At 26.8% G+C, this 12,434-nt stretch overlaps 1 protein-coding gene across 2 annotated transcripts in view; it reads right to left on the reverse strand.

The window, feature by feature from the left end:
• The window catches only part of LOC100202174 (uncharacterized protein PF3D7_1120600), a 97,261-nt gene that overhangs the window by 4,106 nt on the left and 80,721 nt on the right, over positions 1 to 12,434 (reverse strand). For both annotated transcript variants that reach the window (XM_065798177.1, XM_065798178.1), the window contains 4 exons: positions 9,940 to 9,999; positions 7,831 to 8,022; positions 7,438 to 7,557; positions 4,221 to 4,583 (listed from right to left, as the gene is read on the reverse strand). In XM_065798177.1, the coding sequence (XP_065654249.1) occupies positions 4,221 to 4,583; positions 7,438 to 7,557; positions 7,831 to 8,022; positions 9,940 to 9,999 (735 nt within the window). The remainder of the gene's footprint in view (positions 1 to 4,220; positions 4,584 to 7,437; positions 7,558 to 7,830; positions 8,023 to 9,939; positions 10,000 to 12,434) is intronic.

Genomic DNA, 12,434 nt, shown 5'->3' on the forward strand with positions numbered 1-12,434 from the left:
TGTTTCATCAAAATATGAAGAGCAGCAGCAGTTACCTATTACGGAATTATTTTTTTTTACTTTGAGCATTTATAACACAAAATTTTCTGAACAATGATGTTTAGTAATTGTTTTCATATCACAAAATCAAACTCATCCTTCCTAAAAATGAAAAAATAAACTTTAAAATTTACCTGATGCACACTTCTTGTTTTTGATACATGTGATGCATTTAGGTATGATTCAGCTTTCCCTGCTAATAAAATCTCTGCTTCAACTAAAGCAGAACACCATCCGGAATCTTGCAACTAATCTTCAATTGTTTTAAGCGCTACCATTTCAATATGAAGTGGCCCCATCATAATGATGAAAGCTTTTTCTCCTTAGTATTTTTTCCAATTCCACTGTATCAGTTTAGCCAAGGAATACAATGGCTGGTCAAAAGTAATGACAGGTGTTTTGACCTTTATTTAAAAAACCAACAGCTGTCTTGATCACATCCATTCCATGTTTGATTATGGCAGTAGATTTAGAAGATTTAAATCTCAGTGTAACAATCAGAAGTGTTTGACAACTGTTTTTTTTCAGAAAACTCTAAAGTAGAAATTTCAAGATCTGATACAATTTTCTCTGATTTTCGATGGTGGAGTAATGATATTTCTGTTCCATAAAAAGAGTCTTCAATTGTTGTGGAACTTGGAGTGTAGTCTATATTATCCAAAGCAGCAGTTGTGAAAACTTTAGGATTCAAACGCCGTGAGCAAACCAATTTATTTTCTGTGAAGTAGTTCAATATCAACACAAATTTGAATTATCAACACAAATGGGTAATAGAGTTCTATTACCCATTTGTGTTGATAATTCCATAACCCGGTTTTAAGATATTGATATCCCAAGTTTATAAAGTTTATCAACAAGTGTCTTTTTGCGAGTTTTTGTATGTATCATTATGCCTGCATAAATACCTATGCGACTTTCTTGAGATTTTTTTCTTTTTTGAATCTTGGTTTTTTGTTGATTTTGACAAAAAAACATGACAAACAACTTTCATACTATTGTGAATTACCAGTTGACTGAATTCAGAATTTTATATGTACACAAAAGAATTTTGTGACAAATTAAAGCGAAAAAAATCATGCAAACCACCTACAACCAGCCCCACAAAATTGATAGATCAATTATATTAAAAAGGAAAATCTCCTTTCGTATTCCAAACGTGTAATTAAGGAATTATTCAATTTTTCAATAATTTCAGGGGAAAAATACTATGGGCTTGATTGTCTTATCAAAGTGTTTTTTTATTAGAAAAAATAAAAAAAGAAACTTAATTTATATTTCAAATAAATAAAAATCTTTCAAAGCTTTGTACATTGTTAATTTTTAAAAAAAATAACTCTAATTTATTTTTGCACGCAATACTTTATATCTACTTTAACCCCTGGATTTATAGCATTTTAAGCCCTCCAACTTGTTATCAGTTAATTTTTTCTATATTTGTTTTACATTTTTTGCTTCATTTTTATTGAGCTTTTGATTGGTGTATAAATTATTAGATTTTTAAAAAATAAAATTTTATTGCTATGGACAGGTGCTAGTTTCCATGGAGACCATCTATGGTCATTTTGAAAGTGGGTCTGAGTCTTAAAACGAATGTTTTCACCTTATCAACATGTCCACCAAGTTTCGTGCTTTTACCCTAAATTGCACAAAGTTTGCACCAATTGACTGCAATAATAATGAAATAAAAATATCTAGGATTAGAAATGCGTGCCAATCAACCAGTCCTTTTTAACTCTACCTTCACATAAACACATTATATCAAGAAACACCTCCTGTAATATCTCGAAATATCTCGAGCTGTATGAGAGAAAAGTTAGCATATTAAACAAAATTTTACGATTATCTATATTTCAATTGTCGATTTTTCAATTACGATATTTCAATTGTCTTTTAAGACTATGTTTGTCCATAATGCTTTCATTAAAACTCTGTGACTGATTTGCTATACATATTTTCAGATTCAGAGCTATCCCACAGAGATGTCATTAATACAGTTTCAATTCATTGGATCCTAGAAGATTGTTGTGAGTTTATTGAGTTGTGAGCTTATGCATAATTGAATTTTATATAGAAATAGTTTATAAAATAACAAATGATGCTCTGTTACATAAGAAATAATATGATTTATAAAAAAGCAATTGTTCACCATTAACATTTATTTTTTATATTTATGGTGATCATGTACTTTATATTACCTTTTAATGCTGTTATCGAAAAAATTACAAAAAACCTACAGGCCCACCAGAGAATTAGAGTGCTATTGGCCGTTTCTTTTTCTACTTCATGAGTTGTTGTACTTTGTTATTGTATGCAATTTATGTTACTATTGCGCTTAGAGCATTTGACAGTCTGTTGTTGCATTCAAGTTATTATCATTACCTGCTTCTCAACTGTCATTGATGAAGCAGGTAATGATAGTAACTTGAATGCAATATTCTGTAAAGATTGTCCTCTACAGAATTCAGATCACCAATATAATGGGTCACTAGTAAAGTTCAATTTTTCATAAACTTTAGATTGTGACTTCAAAACTATGAAATCATTTTAGTACCTCCCCAGGGCATGCAAAATACAAATTAAAATTCTAAACTTATTTTTACAAAATTTAAGAGACCCTATCTATTTTCTGATCCTATCAGATTATTTATTTTAATTTTGGGTCCAAATCTATTGCTTCTTTTTGAGTAGTATCATACACACTGATTTTTTCTCTGCCTCTCAATAATTATCAGTTTTATTTTATTCATTTATTCAAAGGAATTTCACATTCGCTATTTAATAAAACATCTTTTAAATTGTTGGTAATATAGTTCCATAAACAAGGCATGATAGACACATGAACAAAACCTTCTTCTGCAGATTTAACAGCATATTGACGTGATGCCAATATATGTTTGCTAATATATGCAAAATGCATTCCAAAATGTTACAGTGTCATGGAAAGTATATTGAATTTATGCTATATGTGCATGTCATCACGCAGTGTAAACTTAAGAATCTAAAATTAAAATGTTTGTAGATCATCATTTTTTTTATTATAGCGGAAGCAGCAGACCCTCTTGTCAGTATACTTTAAAGGCAGACCTGTTTAGATTTTCTCATACAATGTTCAACTTGCCACTGATGAAAAAATCCACACATAAACAAAACATAAAGCATAAATACTTCGATAAAATTGCATTTTGTCTGTTGTATAATTGTTATTATTACATATATATATATATATATATATATATATATATATATATATATATATATATATATATATATATATATATATATATATATATATATATATATATATATATATTGCACAAATTAAACACAATTAACACCCTCTGACTTAAAAAGGTTAAATAGTTAAATCTGGCAAAATGGGATTCTGCCCCATTAGGGTGGCTTTAAAAACAAAATTTTTTGAAAATGTCTGGTCTTAACCCCTAAATGTGTTCTATATACTAAAATAATACTGAATTGAAAATTTAAAAAAAAAAAAATTTTTAGTGGTTGCTCAAGACCCAAAAAAATATCATGTGGATCAACAAAAAAAAGTTCTCCAAAAGTATATCATGTTGGATCTCAAAAGAAGCAAAATGGTATAAAAATTTGGCTTCCATTGAGATTTAAAAGTTACTTTAAAAATATATACTTAATTTAATGTACCCGCAATTCAAAATAAATGATCTGATAGAATCAGAAAAAAGACTCTTAACTATTGCCAAAATAAATTTAGAATTTCAATTTATATTTTACATGTCCTGGGGGAGATACTGAAATGATTTCATGGTTTTAAAGTTTTATATAAACTGTATAAAAATGTCAAGAACAACCATCATTTTATAAAAAAACATTGAGAAAAAAAATGTTTTGTAAAAATGAATATTTTTCATTTTTAGTTCAAAAATTTTCTAGGCAGTTGAATCTAAAGAGCAGACATTTTCAAAAAATATTGTTTAAGAGCCACCCTATTCTTAATTGCTCCATTTTTGATTTAAAAGAATTACAAAGTCTGTTGCCAAGACCTGTAATTCTTTTAAATCATTTAATTATACATGAATGCTTCTAACTTAATCATAATTTTGTTCAAGTAAAAGAACTTAGATATAGATAATGCAGATAAAAAACATAAATAATATAAAAAATATAAAAACAGGTAAAAATAAAAGTATATAATAACTTACTATTCTCATAGCACTTTTGCAGTTGAAAGTCTTTTAGAGGTCTATCCCATAATGCAAAAGCACTCATTTTAAGAGGATACATAAACTCCTGATCAATAGCATTGTTAGGACGGCTTATTGTTAAAATTGTGTAGTTTACATATGGTCTATTTGCAACAGTACCATCAACAGTCTTAATTAACTTTCCATTGAGATAGTATAGAAGTGTTTCATTTCGGTTCCAGACAAAAGCGGCATTAACCCACTCATTATCTGGAAAGCTTGGCATAATGATTTTCCACTGTTTGTGTGCTGTACTTAAACATGCAACAAAGTTTCCATGGAAATACAGAAATGCAAACCCACGTGACTTCTTTGATTGACCTAAACACAAAAATATTGCAATATTTTGGAGTTGAAACCACACTCTCCTGCCCCTGTTGAAAAAAATTTTATGAGCGCCTAGCTACAAAGTTAAGTTTTCTATAAAACTACAGATCAAAGTTATGTGAAATTTTGAACATACATACTTTATTATATAATTTAATAATAACTTTGTGCAGGTATTAAGAAAATAACTTTGGCCAGCCTTTTGTGTGTAACCATCCCACTTTGCACTGGTGCTTTGGAATTTACCTCTTATTGTTCTTGATTTTTCCTGAGTCACTTTCCTGACGCATACAATTTACAATTTTTTAAGTCTTCTGTCGACTGTAAAGAGTAAAACCTCCTTTAACTGTAAACTGCTTTCTTGTTTTTTAACTCAAAATTAAATAGTGGTTGCTTGCAGCCATGTTGGGAATGAATTAATTTATAATTAATATAAAAATTAAAATAATAAAAATTGAAGTTATAATTGGATTTGATGAGTCTGGGAACAAAAAATACCTTAAAAGATTCATTCCTAGCCCAAATGTGAGGACAATAAGTTACACAAATGTTTTAATTTACTATCTAATTCTAAATTCAAATTCATCGTCATGTTCCAAATTTCATATAATTATCTTTTAGTGTTTGAAAGTTTTTAAAAATGTAAAGCTTTCAACTCCATCAAAATGAGGTTGTAAATTTTACATGGTCATTACGCATGCCCAAATGCTTAAAAGATAATTAAATGAAATTTAAAACCAGTGGATAATTTTAAATTTAGTAGAAGGTAGTAAACTAAAATATTTATTAACTCATTGCTTTAACATTTAGGCTAGCAGAGGTAAATCTGGGTAGGGTGGCGGTAAATCTGTTAAAGTATTTTTGTTTCAATCACTTTATTTTTTTGCAAAATAGTCTCATTTGAGACTATTTTGCAAAAAAATAAAGTGAAATATATAACTATAAATATATAATTATAGTCTGAAATTGTCATACCTAAAACATCAAAATCTGCCACTGATTACAGATGCAGAAAAGACATTTTACAAAGACTTTGCACCACTAAAAAACAATTATTTCAAAAAAGGGCCAAAATGTGCGAGTATATCTTTCACTAAAGTTTCCTAGAGCGCATTTAACATCAATAAATGCTGAGACCACCCTGTAAACAGTTAAAAATCAGTTTCCCAGCTCCACCAAAGTTATTATGTAATATTATTTTTTCATATTTGACCCAACTTTTACAACTACATTCAAATTTTTTTTAAAAAACCTAAACTATCTAAAACTAGTTTCATAGACTTTTCCATAAATGTAAATATGTCTGGGAATATATTAAAAGTTATTCTATATAAACTGGTTGAAACACAAATTTCTCTTAAAATACACTTTTGAGCGAAAATTTTAACTCTGTACTTGAATATCTTATTATCAAAATGTTTAAAGATTTTCATTTTTTAACATATTTATACTGAATGTAGTAAAATTTGAATCCACCATTTCATAAAAAACTTTTATGAAAACCAGTATGAAAACTTTTGATATGTCAAGAGCAATAGCTCTTGGCTTACCACTACTATCTGATGCATTGTAGAACCTTTCTGTTATAAGGATTTACAAGTCAATAGACTCAAAGGTTTTGAGAGAGATTAATTGATCAATTCACGCATTTGTCATAAAATTAGATTTCAATCCTTTAAATTTTTTTTTATGTGCTTTTGCTTAGCTTTTGTCTTTTGTCTTCACTTTTCTCTTTTATTCTTTTTATTTCTGATCAAACTGACCAAGACCATTATCTTTATTTATCAGTCAATAATAATGACTTTAATGCTCATAACACTAAATGATCTGGCACTAGTACCATCAATCCTGCTAGCAACAAAGCTAAAAATACCTTTCATTCTCAATTTTAATTTTAAAACCAAAAAGTTGTTTACTGCTAATAATTACTACAAGTTATTGATAAATGGAAGCACTTATACTGAGTATTGATTTTGATGAAAGGTAGCACACATACTAAGTATTGATATTGGTGAATGTATTTTTGGTGCTCAATACTCGTACTGAGTATTGAGCACCCAAAATATTATAATATATATAATAGTATATATTGTAATTTGACCTGTTATAGCTGTCGAGCTTGAGCTTTTGTCTTATTGTCACAAGGTTACATTTATTTCACTTTTCAACATGTACTACATGGTTGATGGTGACTTGTCATTCAGCTAAGCCACATCCTTTTACTGTAACATGCTCTAAAAACATTCAATCATCAAGTTTTTATTTCCTTGTACACCTGGCAGTATGCAAGTACCTTGTACACATTTCAGTACACAGATACCTTGTACACCATGTAGTATGCAAGAACATTTTACATCATACAATAAACAGTTACCTTGTACATCTTGCTGTACACAGATACCTGGTACCCCTCACAATTTTTGTGTCTCTAACAATTTACAACTTTTTAAATCTTTTGTCAACTGTTTTCTCACTTTAGCTCTTTTATTTGCTTTATGTTTACTCCCAAATTAGTGAGTTGCTGAAGCCTTTTTGAAAATGAATTTGTGAAAAAAAAAAAAACTGAAAAAAAAAAACAAGAAAAAAAAACTTTGATATCACAGAAAGCTACTAAAAATAAAGTTTGAGATCATCTTTCAAATGTATTTAAGTTAAATGAAACATTAATTTACCAAATTTCTTGAGACTTGGTAAAGGTATGTCCCATATAACTAATGTTAACTTTTTTGAGAAACATGATTAAACTTTACAAAATACATTATTTTTGTTATGTTTATAAAATAAATTATATTTCCTAAAAAAAAGTTCTTAACTCCTCTACTAAAAACAAAAAACAAAAAATTCTTACCTCCGCCACTTATAATATAGGCATCTTGATTTCCATTAATATTTGATTGGTTCAGCTTCACCCAAAAAGAAATAGTCATACCACCCATAATACAAGAGTCAGGATTGGTAAAGCATGTGCCTAAAAAAAGTGAAGTTGCTAATTAATAAAAAAAATTAATAAAAAATAAAAAAAATTGAAAATTATTAATTTTAAACTATATATTAGAATTTATTAAAATTTATTTAAAATATGTAAGTTTAATAAAATATTCTTTAAATATCCTATTTTAAATAATAAATATAAACACAAATTATAGCAGTAAATAAATATTAAAAATAAATTTATCTTTAAAACAAATTAAAAAAAAAAAAAAGTTCAAAGTAAAATAAAAACAAATAAATATATCTTAACCTTTAAAGTCACCAAGTATGACATATGAACCTTTTTTTTCAGTTGATAATATTTCTGAAAAGTCATCACTTTTTTCAATTACTGCACCATCCATGAGTATACCATTATGACCTGTTACAATATCAGGTGTCAGAATGTTATCACTTTTCACCAATGGCCAGAAATGAGACGAGTCCATAAACATATCAGTTGCTATAAATGTAAATTCTTTTAAAAACTTTTCTTTTAAAATTAGTATAAATCATTATAAACTTTACTGATAAATAAAATTAAATTTCAATATCATTTTTAAATTAAAAGTAAAAAACAATATTTTACGACTATTAAAAAAATATTTTATCAGTGCAATTGTCAGCTGCTTTAATTATTTTCAAATAATAAATTTATTTCCGTAAAAAAATACAACAAAAAGCTTTTATCGAAACTCTCGACTTAACAACCTTATATTTTAAACACCTTTTTGTTATTTATTGGTGTGTTTAAATTATTAGGCAAAATAATACTCTATAAACTAATTATTAAAACTAGCTACAGATGATTTTCAATAAAACTAAAAACTAAATTAATTGTGCAGATGTATAAACTGTGCTGAATTTTCAAATTGATGATATTAGACTAAATTCATATTTCTTGCAGTTCAAGATGAAAACTAATTGAAAAAGTTTCAAATCATTTAAACGATTGGTGGTAGTTAACTTTTAAATTATGTTGCTTTTAAACAAACAAAAAAAAACTTTATTTAATTCCAATATTTTTAAGAACTTGGTTTCACCATCAAAAAAATACAAACTTAATATGACTTCTAAAGATAAAAATTGAAGAAAAAAAAAGTGAAAATGACTTATAAAGTATAAAAAATTTTTTTTAATTTAATCTTGCTTATGTTTATTAAAGTGTGTTCAGTGTTGTTTAACGCAGTGTTTTGTTGATCAATTATGTCAAACTAAAATTGATAAAAAAAACAACAACTATTTATAGGCATAACTGATTCCAAGAGTTAAGAAAACTACTTGAGAAACAAACAAAAAAGTGGTCCAATATCTCAAGCTAACACTCCACCAATGTCTCTAGCTAACATTCTAAAAATTTAAAAAATTTTTTTAAACTAAGCAGCAAAAAAAAATTCAAAAGCACCAACAAAGCCATTTGATGCATACTGCAAAATAAAAAGAAACTTATATCATGCTGTAAACAAATAAAATAACTGAACAGAACTCCTATGTAGTAACTTTTGGCTTGTCTGAAACGTAGGTAGTTAAAAAAACTCAACTTTATTGTTGATGACAGAAACTAATTCACATTAAGCAATTTGCTCGTAACTGGTAATGACTTGTATTAATCAAATAAACTTTATTTAAATGACACAACATTTAATGATAAAGTATACAAACTAAAATACAAGAAAAAAATTTTTTTCTTGCTCCATATTTTATTAAAAAGTGTTGGTAAAGTTAGATCGGGTGGAATGAACATAAAGCAAGTGGGTGGATCGGGTGGAAGCAAGTGGTGTACCTCAAACAAGTGTAAAAGTAATTAGTTCTTTTTATCAAGGTACTGGGTACAAGGTACATCACAGAACTGGTAAATATGTACTTTAGCCTGATTTAGTTTTATCATCACTAAATCACAAATTAGCAACAAGCAAAAAAGACAACAATTTTGATAAATTACCATAAGCTTGTCCTATTAAATACATTTTAGCTATTCTAAAATGAGAAATGTACATTGATGGCCGGATTGCTGATAACATTTACCAATCAGAAACCAGGACCGTGTATTGCCTGAGAAAAATGGTTGCCAAGGTTATACAAAAGTTAGTTTTGAAGACATAAAAGAGTTAAGCAAATACAACTTTATGGACATTAAATAATTTTTTTAAATTAATATTTTTTTGAATTCAAGTTATGTTAAAAAAACAAAGTGTTCCAAGTTTTACTTGATATACATGTCGTTATTGATAGTTTTTTTGCATAGTTATTTATGTGTTGTACAGTTGCAAGTTAAAAATATATTATATAAATTACATTACATAAATATTTAAAATTGATAGACAAAAAATTTCATCTTTCCCTTAAACTTTATAGAATTTTACCTTTTATAAAGACTAACCTAAAATTCCTTGATTTGTGAAATCTTTTTTCATCGCATTGGTATCCAAGTCTCTATTTGCTGAATGAAAAAAATTGTTAAATAACAAAAAAAAAGAAGAACTCAAAATAATGGTTTTTTTTCCTTCTGAATAATCAAAAATTTTCTAAAATTGTTGAACAAACATGATATAAAAGCAATGTTATTCACTTGAACTACGACACTAATATATTTATTTTTATACTTCGATGTATATTCATTATATCATATTCAATATGGGGTCTACTATATCACAAAAAGTGAAATCTGTTCTGATAGGTAGTGTAAATGATAAAGTTTTCAGTTGCCATGGTTGCTTGAGCATTAAGGCTTTGTAGCATAATTATACATATACATATATATACGTACATATATACATGTATATGTATATATGTATGTATACATATATATATATGTTCATATATATCTATTTTGATATATATATATATATATATATATATATATATATATATATATATATATATATATATATTCACAAAAGTCACAAAAGATTTTATACGGTATAATATAAAAAACCATTTTAAATGCAAAAAGTAATTTTATATCAAAGTAACAAGAATATATTGTACACGAAATAAAAAATAATTAACTAAACAAAAATATTTATTTGTAAAACTGAAGTTTAATTTTTGAATTTATAATGTCACAAAAGTTTTCGTACACTAATAAAACTAATACATAATAATATACAATTCCTTAGTAGTTGGTTTAAACTTGTTCAAACTTGTTCATTCATTTAACTTGTTCATTCATTCAGATTTTTATAAAAGTAATAAGAACTTTTTCACCAAAATTTTTTTTGTTGAAATATTTATAAACATGAGTTTAAACAAGTAACATCACATGTCTAATGACATGCATGAATTAAAAACAAAGTTGCATAAAGAAAAAAAATCTTTTCGCCAAATTATCAAAATTGTTGGTAAAACTCATTCCATCGTTCAAAGTGTTGTTAAAATTTGAAATGGTTGGTTCTGTTAGTACATCACCAAGAAGTGACCAAGCAAAGATGTTGAACTTGAAACTGACAAGATAGTTCATCCAGAAAATATTAGACAAATACTTAGAAAATCTAGATTAAAGAAAACCATTTATAAGTGTAGAAAACCGTTTATAAGTGTAGAAAACCGTTTATAAGTGTTGAAAACCGTTTACAAGTGTAGAAAACTGTTTACAAGTGTAGAAAACCGTTTATAAGTGTAGAAAACCGTTTATAAGTGTAGAAAACCGTTTATAAGTGTAGAAAACCGTTTATAAGTGTAGAAAACCGTTTGTAAGTGTAGAAAACCGTTTATAAATGTAGAAAACCGTTTATAAGTGTAGAAAACCGTTTATAAATGTAGAAAAAAGACAAAAAAGATGGGACAATAAGTAAGAAAACGAAGATGAACAATTTTAGAACGAAGTTTTATTTACTGACAAGAGTAGATTTAACATTTTTGGACCCAATAGCCATGGAAAAATATGGAGAAAAAAGAATACAGAACTAGAAGAAAAACATTCCAGCAGTGAAATATGGAGGTGAAAGTGTGATGATTTGGGGATTGATGGCTGCAGCTGGAGTAGGGAGTTTGGTATTTATTCAGGCTTAAATGGATTGTTGGGTATATTTCCATATTATAAAAAATAATTTGAAATCAGATGATGCTAAATTAAAGTTAGGAAATAATTGGATATTTCAACAGGATAAAGATCCAAAACACACTGCTCATATCATGGTTCATAATCATGATTGCTCTACAATATTCCATACAATCACCAGACTTTAACCCAATAAAGCATGTGTGTGATTATTTAGACAGATATGTCAGGAAACATAGAATAACAAATGTTAATATGCTAAAAAATATCTTATTAGAAGAATGGAATAAAATTCCATCTTCTTATACTAAGTCATTAGTGCCATCGATGAACATCAATGAAGATTAAAAGCTTGTGTAAATGCCAAAGGATGCAAAATATTAAAGATTTTTTCATTTTTCATATTTTTCTTTTTTTTACAAGTTTTGTAATTAATGTATGAAAACTTTTGTGACATATTATAAATTCAAAAATTAAACTTTTTCAGTTATACAAATGAATACTTTTATTTAGTTAATTATTTTTTGTTTCTTGTACAATATATTCTTGTTACTTTGATATAAAATTATTATTTTGCATTTAAAACGGTTTTTATTAAGTGTTTTCTCTAAATTGTACGGTGTACAAAAACTTTTGTGACTGACTGAATATATATATATATATATATATATATATATATATATATATATATATATATATATATATACATATATATATATGTAAATCTAATAATACTTGTAATTAATTTTATGATTTTTAAATTTTTGTTGTTTTTAATTTTGATTTTGTTGTCATTTCAAGATTATCAAAAATGACAAGTTAAAAAAACTCAACAAAAACTATTTTCAACATATTTGTTACATGATTGAAATCAT

The sequence above is a fragment of the Hydra vulgaris genome, chromosome 05, assembly GCF_038396675.1.
Source record: "Hydra vulgaris chromosome 05, alternate assembly HydraT2T_AEP".
Classification (NCBI taxonomy): domain Eukaryota; kingdom Metazoa; phylum Cnidaria; class Hydrozoa; order Anthoathecata; family Hydridae; genus Hydra; species Hydra vulgaris.